At 40.8% G+C, this 19,620-nt stretch overlaps 4 protein-coding genes across 4 annotated transcripts; 2 read left to right on the top strand and 2 right to left on the bottom strand.

Annotated features, from left to right (window-relative positions):
- Positions 1–274: 274 nt before the first annotated feature.
- Positions 275–4,096, bottom strand: dxo (decapping exoribonuclease). The gene is made up of 6 exons (XM_084488360.1): positions 3,525–4,096; positions 2,878–3,104; positions 2,490–2,709; positions 1,696–1,831; positions 1,201–1,295; positions 275–865 (listed from the first exon to the last, which is right to left on the bottom strand). The coding sequence occupies exons 1-6, from the start codon at positions 3,983–3,985 to the stop codon at positions 748–750; spliced, it is 1,257 nt and encodes a 418-aa protein (XP_084344486.1). The 5' UTR covers positions 3,986–4,096; the 3' UTR covers positions 275–747.
- A 125-nt stretch (positions 4,097–4,221) lies between these two features.
- On the top strand, positions 4,222–7,941 carry LOC311378872 (inactive serine/threonine-protein kinase 19-like). The gene is made up of 6 exons (XM_084488274.1): positions 4,222–4,577; positions 4,653–4,798; positions 4,935–5,170; positions 5,668–5,765; positions 6,329–6,476; positions 6,646–7,941. Exons 1-6 carry the CDS (start codon positions 4,487–4,489, stop codon positions 6,686–6,688), a joined length of 762 nt encoding a protein of 253 aa, XP_084344400.1. The 5' UTR covers positions 4,222–4,486; the 3' UTR covers positions 6,689–7,941.
- Positions 7,942–8,077: 136 nt separating this feature from the next.
- rac1b (Rac family small GTPase 1b) lies at positions 8,078–12,233 on the bottom strand. The gene is made up of 6 exons (XM_084488275.1): positions 11,905–12,233; positions 10,656–10,727; positions 9,837–9,954; positions 9,488–9,550; positions 8,989–9,148; positions 8,078–8,593 (listed from the first exon to the last, which is right to left on the bottom strand). The coding sequence occupies exons 1-6, from the start codon at positions 11,937–11,939 to the stop codon at positions 8,466–8,468; spliced, it is 576 nt and encodes a 191-aa protein (XP_084344401.1). The 5' UTR covers positions 11,940–12,233; the 3' UTR covers positions 8,078–8,465.
- Positions 12,234–12,777: 544 nt separating this feature from the next.
- Positions 12,778–14,410, top strand: smim10l3 (small integral membrane protein 10 like 3). Its single transcript, XM_084488672.1, has 2 exons — positions 12,778–13,115; positions 13,469–14,410. The coding sequence occupies exons 1-2, from the start codon at positions 12,936–12,938 to the stop codon at positions 13,487–13,489; spliced, it is 201 nt and encodes a 66-aa protein (XP_084344798.1). The 5' UTR covers positions 12,778–12,935; the 3' UTR covers positions 13,490–14,410.
- Positions 14,411–19,620: the final 5,210 nt, after the last annotated feature.

Below are 19,620 nucleotides of genomic sequence, written 5' to 3'. Positions count from 1 at the left end.
GTTATGTTGGGTGCAAGTCAGCCAATGGCTTTACCCAAGTTCATAACTATACACTGGGTATAGGAAAAAGACCAAAGGGGCATGTATATATGTTCTGATCTTCTGTAAGTTCACTCTGCTCAAATGATGTCTTAAGTTTGGAAAGAAAATATTGAATAGATATTTTTGTTGTTTGCTAAAGCTGTTTATCTAACTTGTCTTTACAAAAGGTATTTCTCATTACATCTCAGGCAAACTGAACAGTAACTGAACAGTATGCAAATAGTTTGAAAAATCCACATAATTTATTATAAAATTCTGTACACAGTCGCATTATGTTATTGTAATATTCCATAAACATTTTTTATGTCACATTTACTGATATGTAATCATGTTAACGCAATAATTACATGAAGAGTTGCCTTTGCCTTTTTTACATTTACTAATGTCTGGATGATTGAACAATAATTGTTTTGGAACAGTCACATATTGCTTGTGAGCCTGGGAATAAAAAGGGAGAACCAAGCATACAGTGGCATTGTTCTGTTATTACGGTGCTGTTACCTTAATAAAATTCTTTCAGTCTGGTGGAACCCCACAACATCCCATATGACAAGTGATGCCTCATCTAGCCACCTCTGCTAAACAGACCAACAAATATTTGTGATCAAAGTCTCTGGGTAATAGTAGGCTTGCATTGACAGACAGTCTCTTGGAGGTTAACCAGTTGGGCCCCTCCCCAAGGGGAGGGGCCTGGTTCGGCTGGGGTCAGTGTGGTGACCCCATCCCCTCCACATACCAGGGAGGGAGGAAGCAGTAGATGGAGTCTCGGTGAACGGTGTAGGTCACGTCTTGGTGGGGGTCCCAGGAGAACAGATGAACCACCCTGCAGGGGAAATGAATCACTCGCTTAAAGGACTGATAGAGCATTGCCCTCTCAAAGGAAGATCAATGCAGTGAACATTTCAAATGTTCCCTCTAAAATGGTTAAACATTTTTTATAATTTATGTATGCTTTAATAAGGTTATGTCTTCAAGCAAATATAACCCCATCTACAGTCTACCATATACAACCACATCAATTTTCTTTCTTTGCCAATTTTACCTGATTATTCTTATCCACTGACATTTGACATTGAGCTAAGATTTGGGTGATTATTTTAGTATCATGGTTCCAGGCATTCAGCACACGAAATATCTCTCCACACCACTGTGGCTCACCTGGGGCTGTCCTCTCTGACCACCATCCGGACGAAGGACAAAAACTCACAGCAGAAGTTCATACACACGGTGGGTTTCCAGCAGTTGTATTCATTCTGAAAAAAAAAATCATAAAACAGAATAGAGGGCCATGAAGTTTCCATTTTGTCGAGCAATCGACAGGGAAGGGAACTTCCTAATGAGACCAGGTTAAAAAACAAACAGCCATCAATGGCTATGGCAGGCTGGCCCAGTGTGCAAGCATCTCTAAATAAAACCTTAATTATGTTATGTTTATCTTTATATACTTATATATATATATATATATATATATATCTATCCAAAGCAAATTACAGTGAACTGCTTTGAATAATACACAGGGTTAGGAATCTTGTGCAAGGAGGCCAACAGGTAGTCTGCGGACACACGTGATCAAACCAAAAACCTTTAAGCTTGGATTCAAACGCCCTAGTTGTCACTACAATATGATCACGCCCTGGCTTGATCATCCAGTACCTTGATAAGATGTGAAATCTGGGAGATGTGAATGGTCTCGGTCCCGACGACCAGGCCGTCGGGATCCCGGAAGCCTGCGACGATACGAGGAACTCCCGGGAGGAAGGACTGGGCCCACCACTTGAGCAGCTTGAACCTGAAGACAAAAGCAACCACCAAGGAGAAGGACAACTGGAAATTAAAAAATAATTATTGTGTTGGCCTATGTGTGTCATGATTCAGACCATGGGTTGCCAGATATTAAAAAATTGGCACACAAACAGAACGCTGGCTTGGCTCATCTGGCGCTCGTGTTCGTTAAGTGTCTCAACCTGGCAACCCATGTGGCTTTTCAGTCTTGGGAGGAGGGGGCGGCGGGAGAAAACTCTCTCCAGTAACGTGAATTTGGACTGCCAAGCCTTTTCTATTGCCAACAACAATATATAGTAAAATACTTAATTAATCCACAAAGCATGCACAGATATTACCCTTGCATAACTTTCTACCATTGTAATGTGAATCAATGATCTAGGTGCAATCTATGAGTTCAAATTACCTATGGGGGTCTGAATAAATTGCCCAAATGCTTAAAGAATTGGACTTCTAGCCGAAATGTTCCTGGTTCAAACCCTGACATCCACACTCCACTTGTAGAGCAGATAGAGCAAGATGCCCAACCGCTACCTGCTCATAAATGTATCGAAGATCATTGATGACTATGGATGCTTCTTGGAAATCTGCTTCTACTAAATGACTGAATAGCATCAATAGAGTGCAGTCTCCTGCAGACAGGAAGGACAGCAGAACCCGCCTACCTGTGGAAGTTACTCCGTTGTTTGGGTGTGCAGATCTCCGCCGAGGTCTTCAGCTCAATGTAGCAGGCAGGGGCCGCAGGGGACTTGGGCCCTCCGTCCCGGCAGTCCACCTCGCCTGAAAAGAGCAGCTTGTGGTCGGCCAGCTTGGTCTGGACCACAGTGCAGAATGCCTCGTTGGTATTGACCACGCCGCCTGGGTCTGGGGAGCCCTTGATATCATCTACGGAGAGAAGATTCCGCATCACAATGTACTCGTCATCATCTATTTTTGCATAACCCTTTATCCAAAGGGAAAACAATTCCTACTTTGTGTGGTCAAGCCATGGCAGGTTTGTAATATAGATTATGCACAACCTTGCCCTAAACCTACAGGTGTACGTCGGCCTACCTGCACATAGGTACTGCTCAAACTTGTAGCCCCAGTACATCATTTCTTCGTGCCGCTCTGTGCGGTTTTCTGTGTCGCGGCGCGAGGCTTCCGTCTCCACCTCGCTGAGGTAAAGGGTGCCTCTGAACAGGGTGGCTGCTAGCAGCCAGCCCTCCCGCGTCTCGTATGGCGTGGTCAAAAGCTTGGTGAGATGTCCGCGCCATGTGACAACGTCCACCCCCAACGCCCTAACAGCATTAGAACACAGACCGATATCACATGAGTCAAGCTCCCAACAACCATTAACATGAACATTTAAAGGTGACATGTTATACAAAAAGTGTGAGTGTGATTTGCCGTTACAAGCCGTTTTGAAAATCTGCCTCTTCTGACACCACAAGTTTGCTACAGTCGACTGGCCGGGTAGGCTGGTAGACTGATCAATCCAGCACACATCTAGGTGGAAACGCCCACTTGGGATGTCAACAGAGGCCGATTTTCATGACGGCTTGTAAACTCACACCTGGTGTGAGTGTGTCACTTTTAACACTGAAATCGTAATCGGATACTAATGATTATAGTTTTGACCACTTTAGTGTGTTTTTGACATTATAGTGTGTAAGACAATTGGACGATACCCAAGTCTTATGAGTAGTCAGAGCACTTACGGTGATGATGAGGCTGCAGCCACACTGGACTCGAGCTTTGATTTGTTGGCTAGAATCCACCGCAGGATGTGATCCAGTTTCTCCTTTACACCGTCGTCTCTCTTTACAAACCGGTCCTTGTAGCCATCCCGTAGGTTAAAGTCAGGCTTAGGAGGCGGCTGCACAAAATATCTAATTTGCCTGGCGTCATTGAAGAACCTACGTTCAGAGTCCAGTGAAAAAGAGCCCACTTCCACAGGCTGTTTGTAAACTGGAAAGGGTTTTTCGTATAACTGCCGCCTGGTACTCAAAGCCCGGCATGAAGATGCTGAGGAGGAGAGAGGAGCTGGATCACCTCGGTGCGGCGAACGGCTTGGCCTAAAGAGTTTAGGGTTTACACTCAAAGTGTCATTATCCATGTTTCTTCTGTGTTTTTTGTAACCGGAGGGTGGAGGGTTCACTTTGCGTCCATGTTGGTCCATTGCAGCGTACAGTCAACCCACAGTATTGCATGAGTTCCAACCCGAAAAGGCTACTTAATACGAATTGCGATCGTATTTTTCGTCCAATGTTTTTAGCTCATGCTACCTGGACCTGGTTCTAAAAAGCACTTCCGGTTGTGTACGGCATGCATAATTCATGTTGACCAGTAGGGGGAGAAGTGTGTGTGTAACTCAACTTCAATTTAACACCACAGAAGAAGAGTTTCATTCTGTTTTGTAACTGTTTGTTTTGAACACGTTGTTTGCTTTTATTTATGATAACTAAGTTATCTAGAAACGAATCCACTCAAATTATATAATGAATTAACGTATGGTCGATGTCAATACATGGCTTTACATTAGATAAGCTACGATCTGATGAAAAGTAGAAGATTTGTGTTTTGGCGTTAGCAAGCACTTAAGGTGGACCAGCTGATGCTCGGGTGCTTGATATTGTAGTCTTGAGGCCACATCAACGGCATTGTACGCCACATTATAAATATGAATCGAAAACGAGCCCTCATTTCAGATACGTTTAAAGTGAAGAAAAGAAGAATATTTACAGAGAAGTTTGGGGCTACCAATAATAACGGTAAGAAAGAAATTGGCTCGTTGAAGTTACATTTCCACTTCTCATTGTTGCTATGCTGACTTATATTCGTTTTAGATGGACCGATGGACATTAAATCCACCCTGCTGGACCTTATGACGCTGTTCCCCAGAAAGATATTCAATGACACGTTGCCTCAAATTGTGCTGAAGCATCAACTTTACAGCATACATGACGACAAGACTAGAGTGGACAGGCAACTGGTAATATTAAGATCTCTCTCTCTCTCTCTCTCTCTCTCTCTCTCTCTCTCTCTCTCTCTCTCTCTCTCTCTCTCTCTCTCTCTCTTCCCCCCTCCCCCCATAACTTTATTTTCATTGCATTTATCTTCTTTTACAGAGCGAACTTCGGGAAAAGGGAGAGATTTTGATGTTTCAGCTGGGCTTTGACTCTGATGCATTTGGACTTGTATTCACTTCGGACTATAAAGCCAAAGTGTTGGCATCACAAGAGGGCGAAGACACACAAGGAACGGTTGAGAGGTTCCTCGAGAGAGTGTTGCCTGCCTGTACGGATCTGAGCTTCAACAAAGACCAGATGCTGAAAGAGTTCCTCTTCACAGACTCTGCGATAACGTATGGCTGGAACTGCTCTCATTCTTTTTTTTTTATGTATCCATTTGTAGGTGTACATATTGTAGTGACAACTAGGATGTTTGATTCCTATCTGAAAGGTTTTTGGTTTGATCACCTGTGTCCGGGAACTACCTGTAGGCCTCCTTGCACATGATTCCTAACAATGTGTATCCATTATTCAAAGCAGTTTGCTGTAAATCACTTTGGATATAGTTATAGGGATATCGTAAGATAAAGATAATTTAACTAAGAGGTTTGATTGAGAGATGCTTCCTTGTTTTTGAACCTGTGCAATCAGCATTGGCCAACATTCTATAGTTTGTTAGTGTTTGTTGGATTAGTGTGCAAGCACTTAATTCTATTCTAAAGGGTTTTGTCCAAAATAAAGGAATACACCCATTGCTAATGCAGCTATGACCAGTATTGAAACTGCTTGGTGGGTTATGAATGTTTTTCTTTCGGCCTCACAAATGTTCTGTATGCTTTTCTCTCCCCAGGCAACTTGTGAAGTCGGGGGTCCTTACTGTGAGGGATGCAGGCAGCTGGTGGCTCGCCATCCCCAACTCTGGGAAATTCACAAAGTATTTGATACAGGGTGGGTGTTGTAACCTAAGGGACAACCATCTGGTTTTTCCTGTCATTCCAGTGCCTGCCTGGCTGACTGCTTTCAGTGCATCTGTCTTCCATATGACCATGAATGTAGTGATAAATGGATGTAGGAACAATGCGATTGTTCAGGAATTGATGGGATTGTGCCAAAGTGGCAACACCCTCAAATGGGTTAACTCCCAGCATGTTATCACTCCATGGAGCAATGTCTAATGGTTGTTGGCCAGCCAGCTTTATGAAACTGGGAGCTGTGCATACCAGCATGGACATGTTGGCCATCATTTCATAAAGTAGCACCAAACAGCTCAGCATTTCAGTTACAATTTAGTGGTGTGTAACTAAATCACCAGGTAAGCCTATCATCCATTAAGGGGTTATGCATGCAATAGCCTGTCAACCTAGAGGAGGATTCATATAATAACAATAGTGCAAGATGTACTGTTGTATAAGACTTGGCTGCAAAATGCCATACTTTGTTGAAAAGGTATGAGTTCCTCCATTGTGTGCTAGGTTCCATTAACCTTGCTCTTAATTTTTTTTTTTCATTAGGCCGTAAAGCAGTGCTCACCATGATAAAGAAGTCAAAGTATAGCGAAGTATTAAAAGAACAGCTGGAAGGAAGGCGTACCAATGCTCAAGTTAAGTTCCAGATGAAATATCACATCCATGATATTGTAGGTGCAGAGTTGGTTCAAAGGTAAGTCTACTTCAAAACAAATATATATATATAAAACAAATGTATATCTTGTAAACAAGAACTGAAGATGAGCAATATGTTCAAATAAATATGTAGAAAGTAATATAACTTTATACAATTACAGTACAGAAAATATATATTTTATATTGGATGTGATTTTATTTTTTAGGATTCCAACAACTTCAGGGACATTGTTGCGCTTTGTTGACTGAATAACTGGGACAAAACATGTGGGTGGTCTCCTTTTGCTGAAAGTGAATGCATGTCAACAAGAAGGCATATGAATATGTATGATTTTCTTTTTTTTTTAATTATTATTTTCATGAAACCTTGTGGGTTGATACATTTTAAAATGGACCTTATTATTAGGTTGACAGAACAGATATTATGTATTAAAGTTGACATGTTAAGCATTTATTTGTGTAGTTTGCATTGTGTTATTCTAGTCTGCCAGACAAACATGATCCTGATCTGGAGATATCTTGATCACTCAACGCCTTCAAATGTTTCACATTCATTCTGAATTTACATGACCAAAACAACATAAATAAAGATAAAGAAAATAAAGCATGACAATCAATATATGGGCTTTAAGTTACTGCAGCCATAAAACTTAAGGTCACAACATGGGCATAAACTGGAGTGTGATGCCTCATTACCATACAGTGGGGCATGTACCCTGATCGAGTAGTTAATACATTTGTAAATATGCAACATGAACAAAGGCATTCTAATCGTAATTTTCAGTGTCGCACATACACAATATTAGAATTACAAAAAGCTAAGCTCTTAGGGAGATTAAGGTAGTGTTAATTGTAGGAGGTAAACAAAATTAATTCATAGTTAATTTCACGGTACAGTGAGTGAACTTAGTGAAGGAAAAAATAAACCAAACAATGAAAAAGATCTGTATATTACACCATGTCTGACAGGAGCTTGGATGCTGTCAATAAATGCCATCAAGAGTGACATCACCAGTAGTGGTACTGCTAAAATCAAATGTGCTACAAAATCAAGTAAAAAAAAAAATGCCCATGTTTAAACCAAAGGCTACTCTGGTTTTGTTGCCCTTCACCCAAATATAGTTAAATACCCTAATACAACATTCAGAATTAAGAATACAGTATGCTGTAGTGTAGAGGGCCCAAGAGGCATAGTCAGACAATACTGGGAACCCCCTGTTCCCAGGTCAAATTAATCAAACAATTGTGTTCTAGATCGTATAACATTAGATCTGAGACACCTCACAATATGCACTTGATGTTATTGATGTGCTTGGAATGGGACATAAGAAGCACTCATGGTTTTAAGTTTATGGTAGATTGAGAATATTATGAGCACATTCATTTCATATACATTTACTACAAGTTAGCCCGTTTATTACTTCGGTGACTGCACTCATAAAATCTTAATGGGACCAATAAAATCCCTTCAATCTCAAAGCTGATCCACCATCAGCAGAAAATTGTGCAACAAAAAATAATTCACTACACATGGAGGTGTACATTTGAGACAACAAAGCATTGTCTACTTAAAAACAGCATTTCATATCTGCAGAATGTATTTGGCAACATCTGTTTCCAATCAAAAGAAACCACTACGACTGTAAACAAACAAAATGGAATCCCAGTGGGCGAACAAATTCAAACATTCCATGGTCCATTAGTGCACTACCTACTAAAGGCCACAGGAATTGTATCACATTGTCATCACCATTTTATGGCCCCTACTAAATGCGCGTGCGTGGTAGCAAGCTATAGATGGAGAATACAGGGTCATGTCCTGGAAACTAACTACACTACATCAAAATCTGATTGGAATTGTTGGCACTGCTGAGTCATGAAAGAGGGTTGTAAAAGGCAGAAGAACATCGTAGCAGTAAAGTCTGTTAGATGAGTAGGGTTTTCCGGTGTAATTTCCTAACCTGACGACTTGCAAACCACTCACTCCGCCCCCATAACACTGGGTGGGGTTGCTGAGGGCGGTGGATTAGAGGAGTGAACACTTCTTCTTCTGCTTTTTCGGTGGGGGGCACAGAACCGCCCGGATGGCTTCGTCAAACACCGTCTTAAGGCCACGCTGGGTCAGGGCGGAGCACTCTAGGTACTTCACCAACCCTGGGAAGGGAAGGGAAACACGGGGCAGATGTACATTGGGGATTAACCACTGTCACGTGAGTATGCTACAGACAGAATTATCATCTCTTGGCAGACATACAAGATGCAATTAAATAAATAAAAGCAAGGCCTTGATTTTTTGGAATCTCAAAATAAATGATCCACCTTGACTCATTTAGCCCTGGTGTTGTTTACTATAGAGTCATTTACTATAGAGTCATCCTGCTTCAGTAAATTTAGATACACTTCATTAAGTATACACTTCAGGTAGGGGAGTGGACGTCTTGTTCAGGAACCCCAGCACTTTTTGGCTCTGAGTCAAACAGTGCACTGTCCTGCCCTGGAACTGGAATACAATGCCCAGTGAGAACTCATCAGCAGGGATGTGTGCTTACCGATCTCTTTGGCCATGGCCAGGCCATGGGGATAGGTTATGGGGCTGAGCTTCTTATCCCTCAGCTTATCACAGGTCTCCTTGTCTTCCCTCAGGTCCAGCTTGGTTCCCACCAGGATGATGGGAGTGTTGGGACAATGGTGATTCACTTCAGGGAACCACTGCATAGATAAAGATTACGTCTAAGTCCTTTTTTTTTTAGATAACCTGGTGGACATCGTCAAAAGTGTACAAATTAAGTGACAAATTGTCGACACATGCGTTGGACTCTAGCAGGACTCTAAAACATATGCATATCAACAAGAATATAATGTCCCATTTGGAGAAAATATTGTTTTCTGTCACTGCTACCTAGTGGACTTCACCAACTGGTAGGCTGCTCTTTTGTACATCTGGATGTCACTAGAGGGTTGTTTTTGAAGTGTCATATAATGGTTAATCAACCTCCCCCCTGGTGGTAAAATGGGTACCCTTTGCCAAGGATTCCCACGTCAACTCACCTTGACGCGAACGTTCTCAAACGACGCTGGACTCACGAGCGAGAAACAAATGAGGAACACATCCTGGTGGGTACAGACAAGAAGTAATCAGAGCTGATAAATAAATAAAAAACAGGAACATTACAAAACAACAAAAATATCCACAGGTTAGTTTGTTGTCCCTTTAGTGCAACTTCTTCATTATATATATAAATAAATGTATACAGCCCTCGGTCTCTACATGCTGAGCAGTGCTTGTCGTGTGATAAAAGCCACTCCAAATCTCTCACGCGTGGCATTTCTCTTGTGAGAAACACCACCTGTGTGTGCAATAATAGGTGCAATGGTAGGTAATTAGCCAGTGTTGTACCGTCTGTGGGTAGGACAGTGGGCGGAGTCGGTCGTAGTCCTCTTGTCCCGCTGTGTCCCAAAGGCCCAGGTTGACCGGCTTCCCATCTACCATCACGTTGGCCGAGTAGTTATCGAACCTTTAGGGTGAGATGGTGTTTGGGTTAGTTTTGGGTACACACACACACACACACACACACACACACACACACACACACACACACACACACACACACACACACACACACACACACACACACACACACACACACACACACACACACACTTAAGGATACAACCCAAAAACTGAAAGAATCATGCAAGTAATAAAAATTATCAAAGCAGTTTACTGATTTGATTATTTTTATTACTTGCATGAGTTATGTGATACATTATAAAAATCGGATACTTTTTTTTTTCTTAAGGAGAATATTTACTCCAAGTGGTTTACTTTGATGTAAGAATCCATTCATCTTGTTTGATCAATGTATAGAATGAACAAAATTTCACAAATTGGCAAATGAATGCGATGTGTGTCATGAACACATACTTACTTCCATATTTTCTATTTTTTTTTTCCATTACAATGGAAAAAGTGACCTTGGTTTAAATGTACCTGTTTGACAATAAGATAATGTGAGGACTTTATGGAATGACATGTCTATTCATTATCTTATATGTATGCAAACTTATATAAAAAAAATAAATAAAAATAAAAATACATGATCAGGCAACATTGATGGACAGCCTATGTGGCATCAGTAAAAATAAAATTTTCAGGTTTTCTTTACTGTTTTTTTTTTACATAAATAAACAGTGACGTCGCCCAACAGATACTCACACAGTGGGGATGTACTCTCCAGGGAAGGCGTTGGTGGTGTAGCTGATGAGTAGACATGTTTTCCCCACAGCTCTGAGGTTGGGAGGAAGAAAGACAAGTTTCAGCATTCCAGGACTTACTCCCCCAAAACACAGAAACAGTAACGCATTACATTATTCTAAAGTCTAAAGTCTTGTCCCTTAGGACTGCATCGTTCACTCCCTGAAGGGATCCAGTCATCCAGTAACTTTCGTCAGTGGGCAGACTTTTGTCTTTTTAATTATGAAAAAATAAAAGTACCGTTTTCCCACCACCACCCCAGGACGGGTTGAGATTACCATCACTGGTTTGACAACGATAATCATGGTGTGTTTTGAATGTCTGAAGAGCTTTAATTGCATGGTAATTAAAGCATTTTTGCACCTACATTTCTTTCATGGCCATTGGCCAGCAAGGTTGCTAGTGTGGTTGAAGTATTCCCGTAGTGACTCTCCAACTTTGGTATTTACCACACCCACAAGACCAAGTTGAATATTACGAGTCAGTCAACAGAGTACTGACTAAACAGCTGTAGCTCGTTCTAACCTCGCCACCGTTCGCTGCTCTGGCGAGACGCCGTTCTGTACAGAGCGACAACAAGAGTTTCCCCAGATGTTTCTTCACACACACACACACACACACACACACACACACACACACACACACACACACACACACACACACACACACACACACACACACACACACACACACACACACACACACACACACACACACACACACACACACACACACACACACACACACGACCTGTTTGGGAACTGATTTCCATTCAAAATATCTGGAGAACAAAAGTTACACGCACGAATACAATTATTTGGATTAACTGGATTCTTTCAGTGCACTACAAAGGATTTCATAAATAGTTTTGTTCATAGCTAAACCAGAATATGCATTATGGTGTAAAGTAAAAATATATATAAAATCGATTGGTAAATGAACATCTATTGGTACTGGTCTGGTGTGCAATAAAGTCAAAACGATTCTTAAAAGGTCTCTCTGATGTGGTTATACAAAGAAAGCAGGTAACTGTCTGTTACAGGTGGAGACAGGTAACCTACATAACACTTAATTGTTGGCTCAAATTGTCTTAAATTATTCATAAATACCATGAACGACCTGCACTTGATCAAGACATGTTCTAGCTGTGCTTGATACATCATAGTCCTTCATGTAGGGGGATACAACAACATAACTGGCTTGTTCTTACCCGTCCCCTACAACGACACACTTTATGGCCTGCATCGCGCTGGCTGCAGGAATGTCTTCTGGAGCTGCTCGGCACCCGGCTAACGATAGCGCACGACTCTTTTGTCCGAACTTGGTTGCTGTTAAAACTCCCAGAACAGCCTCGCGGATCACAGTGTAACTCCACAGAATAATACCATCGGGTGCAGTGTACTTCTTTGAGATAATACAATAAGTTATGAATTAACTTTCGAATCACTTTGCGGAAAATTCACCTCCCAACATTCCCATGCTTTAGAGAGCTTGTCATGCAGAGTGGAGGCTATGTAGCAAAACATCAACGGCCACCACCCCTGACAGGAAAAAAAAACCTGAGGCAGCCACACACACTATGCTGTATCCGGTACACCTATACAACCAGCTAGCCGACCAGGCTAGGCTACGCCCACACAGACCTTTCACAGGGGCAATTTAGAGTAACTTTCCATCACACCACCTTGTTCGCATGTTGACATTATAGCCGTCATTCTAAATGAATAATGTAGGACCATCAGAGGAAAGAAAGCAATTACCAATACTCGTTAAAACATTTTAATTTATTATAATACATTTATTGCGGACCGCTTTGGTTGTGACACACACACACACACACACACACACACACACACACACACACACACACACACACACACACACACACACACACACACACACACACACACACACACACACACACACACACACACACACACACACACACACACGCACACACACGCACGCACACACACGCGCACACACAGTGGAGGAAGTGACGTCTCTTAAACAAACTGAACTCAACATCCTTGTGTCCCTGTAAAAGTCCTCGGAATGACCAAAACGAGAGCAGCCGTCGGTTTTGGGTGGAGTAGCCACTTCAAATGTACCAGCAATAACGAAAATTGATAGCGTGTCAATGACATAAATATGAACTCGAATGTACCGTATTTCTGTTAGTTAAGTGGGTACACCTTAACAATACGGTAGCATTTGCCATTGTGTTGTTGACTTCGTTTTATGGCGGGTCTGTCGTATTTAGTTTTAAGATTTTCGGGATCCGCCGGTCGGTCCTATGGAGTGTTTTCCAAAGGGTTGACGAGGACTTTGTTGATATTTTTTGATCTCGCATGGCGTCTGAGAATCAGGTTCCCCTATATTTACCTCATCGCGTCGATGATGTTCAATGTGAGATTACAGGTAATCCTGATTTTTGAAATGGAAATCAAATGGAAATACTGACCAGGCGCATCCTATGCCCATACGCTAACCATTACTAACCAACCGGTCTAGACATTGAGTCAAGATCGTCAAGTTTATTGTGCTGTTCCAATCGACTAGACTAATGTCGTTTAGTCACATGTTGTGGTTTTTTTCCTAACGTACAACAATTGCATTATCCTAAACACAATAGCATATCTCCTTGGCGGTGAATAGTTGTGTGGGGAGTGACATGTATTATTCATTGATGCATTGCCTAGTCATCTGCTTCTTGCTTTAAAATACAAGAAAATGTTTTCTAAAGATTCACATCGAATATGTTCTATCCATAGGTCCACATCGAAATCCACTGATCCACCCTCATTCGGAGTGGAGGACCTCTGCTTGGCGTGGTTGGTACCTTGAGGACAATTATGTGGACTAGGATGACACTACTATCAAAAATGAGTATGTCAGTGCATAAAATGTCAGGAATGGTGTCCAATTCAGCTTATGTCACTGAGGCACGGTGCCTTAGTTCGGAAAGGACACATCCCAAAAGTGACCTGGGGCGGGTGTTGATCTGTGAGTGTTGCGAGACACACCCGTCATAGTCCTACCTTGGCTGCAGATGCTGGGCTACCTGTTCGGTCTATGGAAAAAGCAGCAGATGGAGGGTGGGATGTGACACACTGCCCTATGTTTTTATTCAAATGGCGAGGATCTACTGACATTTGCTATGAAGTTTCCTGTCGAGAAAGAAAGCTGTGTTTCTCTGGGACTTTCTACTCTTTATTGTCAACGGTTGACATTTTTGTTCATTTGGATTATCATGTTAACCTGTAATATAATGACAAAAAAACTGGAACAATTGTTAAGGATGTGTAGAATTATATAATTATTTACACTGCATGACACAGTCTGGCACATTTATTTTTTTCTGTTTACTGGACACTTGAAATAAGAAGATTGGCAAAATGATTGTTTGATAACCAGGTTATCTGACAGGTTTATCATATAGTATATCAACAGCCAAGTTGAGCATTCAATGAGCTCGGCCAAAATCTCAATGGCCATATATGGTACGTTAAAAACTGATATTGCATCTAACTCAATATTTCCAAATAAAAATATTTCCAACCAAATGTGATACATTTTGGGAAATATCTTTTCATCGTAATCTGTGTTTCTTTCATCTCATGATTATTTATTATTACATTATTATTTTCAAGTTCAATTTGTTTGTTCTGATGATTGTTGATTATCTTTTTGCACACAAAAAAAAGTTTGGTTCCCTAAAGACAACTTTAGGACTACTTTAGGACTCCAACTAATGGATATTTGTCGTGTCGATATTTGTCGTGACATTAATAAATACAATTTCTTTATAAGATCATAAAGCTATTATTCCATCCTTAAAAAAATAAAACATTAAATTGGATGACATTAGGTAAACAACTTGAGTTCCAAGTGTAAGATTTAAATAAAAAAATATGCTACATACTCATGCTCAAATTAATCTTAAATTTCTCTTTGTTATTGATGTAAGGAAGCAGAGAGGGACTCCCTAGATAAAGGGTTCCTGGAATTCTTGCCAGGAGTTCTACCTCCTGGCACCACCTCTGGCTGGAGTCACAGACAGCAACACATTTTCAAATATTTTGCCTATTTGCTCATTCTATTGTCCAATCATTGGCCATATAGGGACGGCTTAAATCCATTGGATGACCCATTGAAAAGTTGTTTTCAGAAGGACAAATATTTAAAAAATGGCCCTTGTAATTACAGGGCTATCACTTTTTAAAACACACTATCATGATGTTTATCTATACAGAGGCAACTGCAGAACAAGCAGCACTCAGGTAGGAGGTAATCACAATGGGTAGGCCTACTATAAATGAAGTAGGATTGTACCAAAACTATTATAGAGCAATAGCCTCTATAATAAATTTCCTTGACATTTCTAAATAAGTCTAAATACATTTCCTCGAAATTTAAGCCTGTTGTCTCCTACATGAAATTGCCATAACATGATTATAAATATGTGCAGGACCTTTCATCGATGTCCAATCAAAGTGCCAGTCTTTATTTTCCCGGGGTTAGCTTTTGCAGCCGCAGTTCTTTAGTTATCCACACGAGGGATGCACAGTATCAGATTGTAGGAAACGCCGTTGGCTGCGAATGTGCGAACCATCACCAAAAGACAAATACAAAGTTGATACTTTTGCGCCGTTTTTTTATTTATCTTTGTTGGCCCCATTGTTTTGATGGTCAATTAACACACCAGTTCTTCTTCATCTGTGTTTGATCATTTGATGCAGTTCATAAAAAGACAGCATAGCAATAATACAAAGTGACATCAAATATATATATATATATATACATACACCTAAATACGTATAGAAGAAACCGAGCAGAAAAACATTGTTCAATCAATTACCAACTCCTCTTTTATGTATTTTGGAAAAAACAACAACAAAATAATTATGATGTGCATTCTCAATTACTTACCAACTTATGTAAAAAAAACGTAAATATACATGCTATATTAAGATTTGTTTGTATTTTTAAGGAGGTAATAACACCTACATGTAAAATATAATGTGCCTCCTAGATGTTTGAAGCATCGTCTTCAAAACAAGAACTGCTGATTATCTTAACTTAAGAATTATGTAGTGTATCTCAGCACAAAATGTCCCCCACTAAACTAACCAGTCACTACAATTCCCTGCTGCTATGTAAAAAAAACTAAACGAGTTGCCAAGGCAACAGCATTAGATGATTCTCCATGTGAGCCCCCAACCCCCCCTCCCCTTTCTACAAAAAAGGGGATTCATCTCTGTGGGATTTTGCCAGAGGAAAATGTTTTAATAGGGTTATGAGAGACATGGCTAGAAACAGATAGATATAGATAAGTCAGGTCACTGTCTTAAAACCAACTGTCATGTGTGTCGGCCTCCCATCAGAGAGAGGGGAGAGAGCTGTGAATGAAAAGATTAGGCCTACGCAAAATTGGCTTAGCCTTTGGCATTTGTGGTAGCAGTTTGCATGGATTTTCATTTTAAGTGTCAAAGACTGAATCTTAATGCAAGCAAATATGACCAGGGTTCATCAACCCTGTATTTTCTGCACCCCATTTCTTTAGAGGCCCATAGTATCTTTAGCACACGTATATGAACGTGTATGAGGCAATGAAATGAATGCTTCCCTTCACCTCCTCCTTCAAAATCCATTTCAATTAATAACTTTTTATTATGGATGTAAATAATAATGTGCTAGATTTTATACAAAGTTTCTATCTTGTTCAGAAGATATTGTATAGACTGAGACAAAGGCACCAGAACTGATAAAATTTGGTAAAATATTATTCCGTCTGACAGTATTCTTGTCCTTTTATGCACTTTTTTTTTTTTTTTTTTACATATATGTGTTCATTATTTGTCTGCTACCTGTTTGCGGACAGTTCAAGAGGGTTAAATAAATGTATTAATTAATGAGATAGACAGCATACGATTTCCAGCAGGTGCACTATTATACACTTTTATAAAATAATGAGTAAAAGCTAACTGAACTGCATTTCAGAAATTACACATAGAAACACAATCAAATAAATTCATCCACAGAATGGATAACTGTTTCAAAATGTAATCAAATGGTAATCCATGCTATATTTGTTGTACTTCAGCCTAGGATGCATTAGTCTCCAAACGGTGATGTCAATGATTATCCCTTTGGATTGGGAAAGACGCCTGAGCACGGGCTTAGTACGAGCTGCAACACTATTCAAAACTGATTTGACAGCACGTCAGGTTTCTGTATGCTATGGTAGGCACCTATTTGGGTAAACTCCTTAAAACAGATAGCATCAGGAGAAGCTATACGGGCCGTATGCAAAGTGTTAGACACCGATTCGATTGTGTGATGTTGACGGATAGCTTTGGCTGACCTAAAAAAAAATGAAAATCAAAAGGAAGGGGGAGGAGGAGTAGGAGGAGAAGGCTGGGGGGATGGATGAAGAGCGAGGAGACTGCCTGCCTGTTTCTCTTCCCCAGTCTACAGATACTACTGGAAATAGGTCACATTTGATTCATTCAACACATTCAAATCCTAATTTAGTTATTATGATGACCCTCATATTCCTACAACTTTGTATGTAATGTGTAGAGTAAAGGCGTATGAATGTCTAAGAAATGGCTATTGTATTGATTTGATAATTATATTTGATCATTAAAAAATAAATACTTAATGTATATATAGCACCATATAAGCATATACACCACTTAGATAGTGTAGAGAGAAATGCTTTAGGCTACTGCCTAAGACTAGTCAAAGTAAGATAAAAACAAACACAAGATATGTTACTTTAAATAAAAACATACCCATAATCCCTATGAAGTCAACCATGGTCAGGTTATCAACACAATAACCTAAATTGAAAATACTGAAAAAAACAACATGTGGCTTTGATCACTTGTTTTGCAGTCATAGAAAATCGCTCGATTGCTTCATGTTTTTCAGGCCAGGAAGCATCGAGATCTGAAACAATATATATATTTTTTGTTTATTGGCAGCAGTTCTCTGTGGGAATTTGCAGAGTGCATGGAGGCCAGAAAACACTTGAGAGAGCTCTGTCCGCCCAGGTCGACACGATGATATTCAATCTCAGTATGTTGAGCAGGAAACAGACAGAAAGAGAATGCATTGCACCACCCACACACATGGCTTCACTTAGCAATATATTTTTACACACACATGCACACGTATGTATACTCACACACACAGGCTCATATACACATGCGCCCATGCAAATGCACACACACACACACGCATGCGTACATACGTACCGCAGCACACATGTACCGCAGAACACACACACAAACACAACCACACACAAACACAAACACGCACACATGTCACACACACATACTGCATCCTTTGTGTGCAGCAAACACCAGTCCAAATAAAGAGTGAACTTGCTGTAGGACTTTTAATCAACCCCTCCCACCCCTTCAACCATGTTCACTCGTCCAATAAGATGTGAGGAGGAGGGTGAAAGAAGTGGTGAGGACCTACTGTTTGAACAGCATACTGAAGCTGTTATTTGACCCCAAACCAATCATGCCCCCAACCCCATCATATCCCCCTCCCCCTCCAACCTTCCCCATCTGAAAAGACGAAGAATTTGTGACACTGTTTTCCCTGAACTTTGATTCTCTATCCCATCATTCTGTCTAGCGAGGATGTGATGCTAGGTGACGTCACCTGTCGACCTTCCAGAAAAACTGAAATAATGATCTCTGTCAGAGATTTAGCTTTGTGAAACGGGCTCATAGTACAAACAGATGTATTTTGGTCAAAAAACTATTCATTATCTGTGTTTGTTCTCAATACATCTCAATTAATTCATTATTCTAACTATAGTGAACGTGGCATATACTGGATGAAAAGCAGCCTTCTGGTAAAAATCTAACCTTTTAATAAATGTTCACTATGAAGTCATTATTGTGGGTACCTAGCTCAATAACCTGTCCAACATGTGCCACTATGAAGTTGTAGCTTTTTTGAGTACCAGTACTTCTCAGTGGATCCCCTAAGAATGCAAAAGGTGCAAGAATGCAAGAGGAGGAGGAGTGGGCGTCATGAGGAGACTTAATATTAGGGGATGTGCTTTCACCTCAATGCACTGACATGGTTTTGAATTCAGGGGGGACAGGGAGGGGGCTTCTCCTGCTCATTGAATGTAATATTGCTGTGTGTGTATGTGTACATGTATTTGTGTGTGTGCTATTACTTGCAGAGACCATATGACCCCCCCCCCCCCCCCCCATTTCAGTGAGTGCTCAATCAGGTCACGTGAAGTCGGATTGCCCCAGACGTCCCCTCAGATGGTTACAGTAATCCTCTCGATGTTTGAGGGCCTCAGGGGCTCCTCCACAGTGTCATGGAGCAGAGGTTGCACGGGGGGGGGGGGGGGGGGGTACATGGTACGCACCATGTTTTAATACGGTGCGTACATTTGTGATTACTGAATTGCTTGAGAAGGAAAGTCCTATTTAGTCTGGAGCTCAATATACTGCAGTCACAAATGTGAATGCCATCCAATCACAATGTATATCTTTGCAATAGCTTGCAATGTAGTGTCTATGCACTTGTTTGCACATGTTTGTATATGCATTTGTATGTGTGTTTAAACTGTCAAACTCTTTGCTTGAACAGTTCCCTTTCACCATTTATTGAGAGGAGTACATGGGCTTCACATAACCATAAATCTGGGAATTTATGCTCCAAAGTTCATGGTTAGGCCAATCCTCATTTGTATAAAATATGAAAATGATGCCAGCTAGGTTGAGTAAGGAGGCACCTCAAGTATAAAAACAGGGTTTAATGGCTACAACTGAAAACTAATGAACTCCAAAAGAAAACTAAAAACAACAGGAAGCATCCTGCACACACACACACACACACACACACACACACACACACAGGTGCATACACACACACACAC

The sequence above is a fragment of the Micromesistius poutassou genome, assembly GCF_964030765.1.
Source record: "Micromesistius poutassou genome assembly, chromosome: 1".
Taxonomy (NCBI): domain Eukaryota; kingdom Metazoa; phylum Chordata; class Actinopteri; order Gadiformes; family Gadidae; genus Micromesistius; species Micromesistius poutassou.
This window is presented reverse-complemented; position numbering and strand designations above follow the sequence as displayed.